At 50.5% G+C, this 9,190-nt stretch overlaps 3 protein-coding genes across 3 annotated transcripts in view; all 3 read left to right on the forward strand.

The window, feature by feature from the left end:
• Nucleotides 1-2,024: 2,024 nt before the first annotated feature.
• TGME49_217920 (hypothetical protein) lies at nucleotides 2,025-4,188 on the forward strand (the record flags this gene model as incomplete). The annotated part of the gene is made up of 3 exons (XM_018779794.1): nucleotides 2,025-2,149; nucleotides 2,612-3,227; nucleotides 3,559-4,188. The coding sequence occupies 3 exons, from the start codon at nucleotides 2,025-2,027 to the stop codon at nucleotides 4,186-4,188; spliced, it is 1,371 nt and encodes a 456-aa protein (XP_018634877.1).
• A 1,449-nt stretch (nucleotides 4,189-5,637) lies between these two features.
• Nucleotides 5,638-7,667, forward strand: TGME49_217930 (hypothetical protein; the record flags this gene model as incomplete). The annotated part of the gene is made up of 2 exons (XM_018779795.1): nucleotides 5,638-6,018; nucleotides 6,436-7,667. The coding sequence occupies 2 exons, from the start codon at nucleotides 5,638-5,640 to the stop codon at nucleotides 7,180-7,182; spliced, it is 1,128 nt and encodes a 375-aa protein (XP_018634878.1). The 3' UTR covers nucleotides 7,183-7,667.
• A 137-nt stretch (nucleotides 7,668-7,804) lies between these two features.
• The window catches only part of TGME49_217940 (hypothetical protein), a gene marked incomplete at both ends in the record, with an annotated part of 6,227 nt that continues 4,841 nt past the window's right edge, over nucleotides 7,805-9,190 (forward strand). Inside the window, one exon of the mRNA XM_018779796.1 lies at nucleotides 7,805-9,153. Within this exon, the coding sequence (XP_018634879.1) occupies nucleotides 7,805-9,153 (1,349 nt within the window). The remainder of the gene's footprint in view (nucleotides 9,154-9,190) is intronic.

The following is a 9,190-nucleotide window of genomic DNA, read 5'->3' on the forward strand; positions in this document are numbered from 1 at the left end:
AGAACAGCTCGCAAAACTGCAGCGGAGACAAAGCTTTCTCCGGAATTCTCGTCAAGATCCTAACACCGCTCTGAAAGGACAGTGCCCATTCGATATCGAACCCGATGCGGCAGTAAGCGGTCACACACCAAAGGTCGTTTTCGCAGACAGCCTGTACAGTTCCTCAAGCAAGAAATGTCTGATATGCACATCCGTCCCATACATCAACAATGCTGATGCATTCTGCTGCACACTTCAGTGAAAGTACATCTACTCAGTTTCTGCTCCATACGAGTTTGCCATGTTAACCTGCGTTCCCTACAAAGCTCGACTGATATGCATAATAGCAGGAATCTTTGTACTTCCCCGACTCTTTTTCTTGTGCCTTAAACGACGCTCTGTATAGTACATCTCTCGTCACCTTTGAAGTCGACGAAAATATAGGAAGCACCATAGAGCGTGAACGCATGCATAAGTGTGTTTCACCGCTTAGCACCAGCTGTTCGTTTTTCCACGTTATTTGACACTATGGATTCCCACCTTACTGTAGTAAGCAGGGAAGGATACAATATGCGTTGGCAGCTGCTCTCTTGTTGCAGTGTCACTGTCTTTGTGGTATGTGCGAACGACCGTCACTTCTGCAACAGATTCTCAATTTGGTGTTTCCTTATTGTCGGAAAACCTTGTGTGGCTACTCACCATCACCGCATTTTGATGCGTGTTTGTAGATTTTCCATGGCTTCAGGATAGGCCTCTCATACAAGCAAACTATCATTTTCAGAAATTCGTCGCATTTAGGCCGGCGGCTTCGGGTTGAACTCGCTGCTCCAAACAAAGACCTCCGTGTATCTCCTGTGGTCTACAAGTCACTTGCTTCTTCGTATGGACAGCCAGGTGTCTCCGCAGAACACGAAAGTACCCTCTCAATGAAGGGAAAAGCCTCTTCCACTTTCACCTCAGCCCACCCCACAGGAACCATTGCCCCGGGACTCTCTGCTCAAGTAAGCAGGTTGTCGAGCAGAGTCCTACAGAACACATATTGGAGAGTTCGCAAACATATTGTTCTTTTGATTTCATCAAAACTCAAAACAGGTGTAGACAAATCGGCAGTGTTAAACATAAACCGAGTAGGTCAAAGAATGTGCATACATGCTTGAATGGACAAACATGCACACATACCTCCTTATTTACGTACATCATACATGCACACCGATATCCCTGTTTACATAATCAAACATATTGTTGTCTAGAAGCTTGTCTCCTTCACCTAAAACGACGACTTTTACAGCCTGCTTTCCTACACATGCTTACATGGATTCAGGTAGAGGTTCGGTTTCAGCCTACATCTTTTGACGACATTACTACCCATCTACTGTTGCATACAGATGTGGGATCCTTCAGCATAGCGGTGAGCGAAATAAGATAGGAGACCAGCCGAATCTTCAGCGCCCGTTTCTGCGAAGGTCGATGCTGGAATGTTGTCACTCACCTGCCGGAAGCTTCTGGAATCTGAATGAGACAGTTATCTCGGAATGCCGACACAATCCTAGTTTGTGTTTTGGACGGGCTGGGTAGCGCAAGACAGTTTCCGTTTCACAGTTCCCTTCGCAATGAAACCTGTACTGCAAGTTTGGGTCGAGCGTCTCTCGGCCCTCCAGCGTCTCTCGGGTGTAGCAGTGTGATGTGGCTGCCAGGGGAATGTCACCAACATAGGAACATATTTCGCAAGTCGCCTCCAGCATTGGAGACAGCAGATGACAGAAGTCCCCCTAACTTCTGTCCGACTCGTCACAAACCTGAGAAAGTCACAATGAGTCCTCAAAGTCAGTTTCCGTTCTAAACAATACAGTTTTAAGTTCTATCACGAACCTCTGACACAAGATATAAACCAACTCGCTCCTGAGTCACATCCCCGACACCAACTCAGAGGCAATCAGCGAGTGAAAAATCCTAGAATGATTGATGAAGACGTGAAGAAACCTCGCGCCGTAGAACACGCTTACTCAGCGTCTTTATTGATTTAGTCTCTGTTTCCCCCCGAGTTCATGAAAGAAAGCGATATGGCCCTTTTCTTGCAGGTGCTCTGTCGCCGAGAGCTAGCTCATCTGCCAGCATTGCCTCCTCTTGTCGACTTTGGAACATGCATGGTGGGCGAGGTCCCAGAGGTGCGGTATGTCACTGTTCTCTTTACCACTTGACGTATTTGATATTTCCGTTGCAATGCTGTTCACGGGAACTTGGGAAACGCAGCTACTGTATTCCGAGAGTGAGGAATGTTGGCGCGCACCCTCCACCTGCGCTCTCGACAGGCGGTCTCGTTATTGTCACGTACCCCCCCATGACCGCCGGAATCTCCTCACCTATTCAACGTTTCTCGGTTTGTTAGACAAGCGACACGAAGCATTCTTTGCAGCTCGGGAGCGTTAATGGGCAAACACAAAATGAAAAACGTGCAAGTGGGAGTTTGGACGCCGAACACGATCGCATCTTAACCGGTCCGTCTCCTCAGATACTGTCTTGAGGACCCCTTCTCTGCGGTTCGCCCGAAGCGGCAGATATCGGTCGCCGACATACGTTAAAACGGAAGAACGAACCAGCAACATGTATTCGCCGTATGCTTGTCGGTCGCCAGGATTCCAGTGCGAAACGAAGGTGGCGAAGCAGTGTTCACAGTCGCTCATTTTCCATGCGGTGACAAAGATCAAGAGCTCCTAGAAAATTCCAAATATGAACTGCATCTTCCTCTAGCAATTCACAAACCGACAGCAACAGCTAACGTGCAACATGCAGGGAATGAATACCAAAAGGGCCATTCGCCTGACCTCGCGATATCGGCACGTTTCAAACATCGTTTCTTCACTCTGGACCCAGCGAGCTTTGCTCTAAAGAAAGGAGAAGAGCAAGAAGTATGCGTGCGTTTTGCAAGCCAAAAAGCAGGCGTTTTCGAGAATGACTACGTCATACGCAGTGATTCTGGTCAAACGTGGCCCCTACGTTTTAAAGCCTGCGCAACGTCAACTCAGATTGAACTTGTTCAATTCGATGGCAAGCCGTGGACTATGCAGAGGCTCTTTGACGCCGAGGACTGGTATGAAGGAGAACGAAGAAGGGACGTGGGAAACGATTCGTTCGAGAAAGTGACAAGTAACTGGAAAGGTGAACCAGGAGGTGAAAGGGGGCAAAAAGAAGCCCAAAACGGCATTGCGTTACGAGCTCTTCCGAACAAAATCTGTTTCGGGGAGGTACAGGTAAGATAAAGACGAATACACGCAATATAAATATGTACATTCATGCAGCTAACACGGACTAGTTGAATACTACATCGAATGAACTTCTGTTGATATATACTTTTGTATATATATATATATAGAATCATATGGTTCACGTGTTCTTATGAAGCCGGCTAGCCACGTAATTCTTGGAAATATTTACACTCTCCACCAAAGCTGAAAACAAGTTGGTTTATGTTCACTCCGCCGGAGAGACGGTACTCAGGCGAACAGCTGCTGATGTCGTGGTCAGTCAGACACAGTCTTCTGCAGTGCGGACACCCGCCTTCCGATAAAATGTTTCGTTCAGGTGGACGGTGGCGTAACTGAGAGAAGAATGTCGCTGCGGAACAGGAGTCAGCTTCCTGTCAAACTGAGGTGGCGGTTACTTCCAGGGCACCCGTATGCAATCGATATCCACGCAGACGGAGAAAATCGACATTGCCAATTTTCCCTTAACCCAACAAGCATTGACCTTGAGCCTGGAGCAACCCAAGAGTTCATTTTCTCCTTCAAGCCTTACAAACAGGGCATAAAAATCAGAAAAGTTGCCGAAGCCACAGCAGAACTGGAGGTGAGGGGCTTTCCGCCACAGGACGTTCTGCGGTGGCAATCGTTCAAGCATGCATGTAGCACACCTTCGAAAACAACAGTCGATTCCCAGCGCACGCGGACAAGCAATCCTAAAAAGAAATGCGTAAGCATATTCGCCATGCTGTGGCTCTGTTGGCATCGTCAGCCTCAGCAGAGCCTGGTACGGGAGTGCTGTGGGGTTGGTGTCGCTCTGTCTCCCATAGAAACGCACTCAGCCTACCTCAGGAAGTTCCCTGCTAGTGCCGAAAGAAGCTGGTTACGCGGAAACGTTCTTTTCCCATACTTCGTTCATCTGCTCTTTCAACGGAGATTACCGCCCGTGAAGACATTACTTCTTCGCCCGTAGGGCGTATTTGTGAAGACTACATGAGAAAGTGTGAATGTGGGCGCTAAAGGATGCTCACATCGGACACAAAAGCTTTGTAAATGAAGGGTACAACTACGGGAGTGTGTTCTCAAACGCAGGTGGCGGACGTAACTCGCGCGTCGTTAAAGACGTTGCCAGAGCTGTTACAACAAAGGGGCGCCTCTGACAACAAGGATTTCCCCCTTACTCTCTGGTCTTCGAATATACAATCCCACGATCTCGGGGTTGTTTCGAATGGCTGCTCGTCAGATTTCGTCACGGCTAAATTGCTTTCTATTTCCTTGCACGGCGTGCCCATTGCCTCGGAAGTGACTCTTCTCCCGCCCTCCCTAGAGCTCCAGTTGTTGCCGTCTCTCGTCCACTTTGAGCGTTTGCTTGTCGTTAACAATGCGTCCTGTCCAGCCCCATTTCAGCTGGCGCCGATCAACAGGTTTGTTGAGGTTTACCCAGACAAAAAAGAGAAACGTGCAGGTGTAGGCAACTCTGACATGCGAATTGCCGCACAAAGCAAAGGATTCTCAGGCTTCTCCACGCACGACAACGACAACGAGGGACCACATTCGCCGTCGTCCTGCCTGTCACATGGTTTTGCCTCTCACAAACGCGTGCGTGAAGGTTTGCTTCTTGTGGACATGGACGAGATCGAGAACATTACCCGACTCGGGTGGGAAACTGTGAGCAATGTTCGACGGGTTCACGTAACCTCGTTCACGGAATAGAGGCGAATGAGAATGCACCACGTTCACCGTGTGGTCCCGCGTTCTCTTTGGTCTCAGTGTTCAAACAGCTTCCTCGAGTAAAACACTTAAGTAGAGTTACGAGAGCCACTCTGCGGCTACGGATGTTCCTCGGTGCCACCGCTCTGTCGCGTTGGCGTGGTCACTGATCAGCCTACCCCTGCTTCTTCAGTTTCGTACCTGAACAGTGAAGTCGAGGTTGCCGGACTCTTATCGGCTCGACACTTCTTTCGCCTTCAACCGTGTTCTCTTCCATGGGTTTCCCTTTTCTCTCTCGCCCCAGCTCTGGCTTAGTGGCTTGGCCTTTGATCAACCTCCGTCCCGTTTGTCAGAATTAAGGTGTTCGGGGAAAATGCACCGAGTCCAAAGCGACTGCGGGCTTCATGCTCGTCTTCAGGGAACTCTCCTTTTCGACGCCAGAACGGTCTTGGTTCCGGCTCTTTGTTTGAGTTTTGTGAAACAACGTTTTTTTGGATATGTCACATGAGCCACTGGCCTGGCGAAGGCGAAGAAAACAAACTTGTCGAGGGGCACTTATGTCTTGTCCCTTTATCCACTTCTCTTCCTCTTCCCAGGAAACCTCAACGAGTTTAAGACTTCCAGATGACGAAGGTGGTAGTACCCCAGGTGCGTACGAGCAAGAGCAAATCTCGGGCTAGGATCAACGCATCAGTCATCCTGTGAGAGGAAGATGTCGCTACTGTGCGTAGGCGTATCTCGTTTTATGTGCGTCGCTGTGTCAGATAAGGTCAAGGTCGTGGGCTACTTCGCGCTCTCTGCATGCAATGGGCTTGCATCGGCAAAGTCCTCAGCGGAACTCTCTCTAGCTTTATCTGTGTTGGACTGTTCATCGCTTTCGTTTGTTCTTCCCCTTCGCGTCACTGCCGCATCAACGGCATCCTCGGAAAAGACGGCTAGTGCTGAAGACCTAGACCCTCACATTGGGGATCCCCAGCATTCATTGCGACACCGGGAGGATGTGTTTTCTCCTTTCGTCTCCGTGAACGTTCACGTTGTCGTCAGCCCGCCCCAACTTCAGCTAATGTATGAGCCGACTCTGGATTTTGGTGTGGTGAGTCGAACGAGAGATGCTCAGTTCTGAACTAGAGTCCACAACAACTTTTCGAATCTCAGTCCCAGTCGGACCACTTGACTCCGTCATCCCGTGGAGGCTGTGTGGCTGAGCCGGCTCCATTCGTTTGATATCCAGAAAGCAGTGGACTCCAGTAAGTTTCCCCACATGTTTAGAACACGCATCTAGTGTTTAGTTGTCTACACCACACACAACCCAACAGTAGGATGTCCACGGGTACGGAGTCGTCGATGAGAGATGCCGCAAAAGTACGAACCTTCTGCCCGTGCACTTCCTGTATGAGCGGTTTCACCTTCTGTCTCGTCATTCTGCAAGTGTGGCAGGGGGAAGTGTTTGTATAGTTGATTCCAAAACAATGTGTTCTCCTAAATATTCGCCTGTGCATGTGTTTCACAGGTTCGGGCACACAGCCAAGCCAGACAGTGGTGTAGAATAAAGAACCCTAGCGACGTGCCGACTGTCGCGTGGTTTCGCAGTCTTCCGTGGGCCTCAGTTTCCGCCGATTCACTTCATAAGGACGATTTATGTGCTACTCGAGAATCCCTCTCAGCGAGCGTTTCAGGTCCACCTTTTTCCAGATACTACGACTTGATTCAGTCCCTGGGTAAGGCGGCGGAGATCGCATTCACGCCGAAGGGCTGCTTCTCGCCTGCCGCGTCGGTAGGCCACCCCGCGCCTGTTTCTGCAAAGCCCGCGTTTCACCAGCTGACGTCGAGTCCGGCAGGGAATATGATCCATTCGACTGGGAGAAATCATTACGTAAACGGAGCACGCTGCTCCGAAAGTGGGGAAAAAAAATACGAAAGAAAACGACATTCTGCAGAGACGAGAGCTTGTGCGAAATGCAGCTGCATAATTGACTACTGTATTGAGGACTCGGACCGACGACGGACTTTCGAGAAAGCGCCTGAAGACATCCCGCGAGACAGCGACGGCTCACTGGTGGCAGCCAGAATGTCGGTGCATCCGCACCCTCAGCAAGGTTGTCCACAGTGTTACTCAGGACGCCACAGCGCAGTACATGCACTTCTTACATTTTTTCCATGCTGGGTGGTAGTCCCAGCTCACGGAACAGCGGACATTGCTGTGATTCTCAACACAAGTCATCCGGAACGGCTCAGCCGAGATGTGGCCGTATGTTAGCCAATGCTGCCGTACAATGGCCGGTGTCACAGAGAAATCGGACAGACAATCGAAGCGGGGGAACTGTTCTAAACATGCATCCATTTGATACAGAAGCAGTTGCGTAAAGAGTATTTGTTAGCACTAGATCCAGCGGATTTCACATCGCCTACCCAGATGGGAGATGGGCGACCCATAGTGGCAAGCACAACAGTAGTATGCAGCAGCCTTACTTTTCACGCAAACAAGTCGTGCTTCGGAAGAACTGATGGTAGAGGAAACTCACGGGTGTCTCACCTAGGGGATCCGTATGCACGCAATCTGATCAAGTGACAGAGGCGACATGATACAAGGGAGCCAAGTGCCAGGGTCGTGGTGTCTTGCAAACCTACAAAGAAACAGCCGTTTCACCCTTACCCAGTGTGTAGTAGCCGAAGTTTTTTTCCATAGTTCTACAAGTTTCTATCCCGAAAGGGGGTCGTGCACCACTAGTTGTATGTGATACTTGCTCGATCCAGTAGGAGAGACTCTAACCCTTTTGAGAGTGTCTTCGTAGGTGGACTGGCTCGGCGTGGACGGAGGTTTGGTCGTGAACATCCAAGCGACAGTTCAGCTTCCAGTGGTCCGCCTCAGTCGCCCGGCCATGCAATTAGACTTCTGCTACATACACATTCCACGACAGATACAACAAGATGATGAGGATGCCCTCGTCTTCTTGCACAATGATTCTGATCTTCCGGCGACTTACTCTTGGCAAGCAGTATCTCTAGCGGCAGCAGAAGGGAACACTTCCGCTTCATGCCCAGCAGCCGCGCCTTCATACATGAGTGTGTCGTACTCACAGGGCTCTGTCGGGGAACTAAAGCCTCTCGCAATTCGTTTCAGGCCCGAATCCGGGACCCTTGCCCCACGTAGCCACCAGGCAATTCGGCTCGACGTCGTGGCCCACAAAGTAGCCCCTCAGCTTCAGGCAGCTGCTGCGTGCTTCATCTCCGGTCTCCTCAATCCTCTGTACTTCAAAGTGGAGACACCCTGCAGGGGACTCCAGATGAAATTGGCCGTTCTCGATGAAACGAGGTGGAAACGAGGTCTCCTCCTAGAGCCGCAACAAAAAACTAATCATGGGTACTCGACAGCTCCGGCTACGAGTATTCGTGCAAGCAACGACACGGCTCTGGTGGCCGAGCCTATGTCCGTCGATGAGGGTATTTCCAGATTCCGGAACCCTGCCGTATGTCTACCGGAGCTTTTGCCTGATTGTGACCAGCTTCACGCCGCTGGTCTCGCCTTGCCGAGACAGATTGAAATGAAGGATAGTTGGGAGGGATGCAATGGCCGTCCCATCATAATGGACCCAATTCGTATTGACGATCTGACTCCGGAAGAGCCAAAGCTCTTCTATCTGGTCCTCTCCAATGCCTGCTACATCCCGGCAACTTTCTGCATTTCAGCGGCGCGATTCGCAGCTGTACCCGTTGACTGCGGCACTCCAGAGCACGCGGTTAGGCAGGGAGAGGACACGAAGAGGACAGCAACACTTCAAGTGAAGGAAACGCAGCTCCCAGGCGATGGTTTGTCTTTTCGCGAAATCCCAGCTGCTGTCCGTTCAATTCAGTCAAGAACCCAAAGAAGCATGCAAGAGCGTAGGAACACCATAGCCGCTTTGCCACCAACGCAAGAAGGTGCCGTTTACTGGTGCCATGAAGCAGGAGATGTGCGAGGCCTTCCCTTGGAAGTTGAGCGAGTATCAAGCAGACAGAACAAAGCAGCGATCGATGCAAATTACAACCTCAGACAGGTTTTGCATCGATATGTTAGCCACAGCATTACATCTACCAGGGAGCCACCGTCATCGAAGGTCACTCCTCTCTTGAATTGCGATGCATTTTTTGGCGCGCCCGGTTATTTGTCCGCTGCTGGGCAGGAGCACTGTGCAGCGGCCACCGAAAGAGAGCGGAGAGCTCTCCTCCTCCCGGAGGAAACGGATTCACGGTGATGACCTCACCTGCGGCTGGGCGTCTGCCAGCAC

Source organism: Toxoplasma gondii, chromosome XII, assembly GCF_000006565.2.
Source record: "Toxoplasma gondii ME49 chromosome XII, whole genome shotgun sequence".
NCBI classification, from domain to species: domain Eukaryota; phylum Apicomplexa; class Conoidasida; order Eucoccidiorida; family Sarcocystidae; genus Toxoplasma; species Toxoplasma gondii.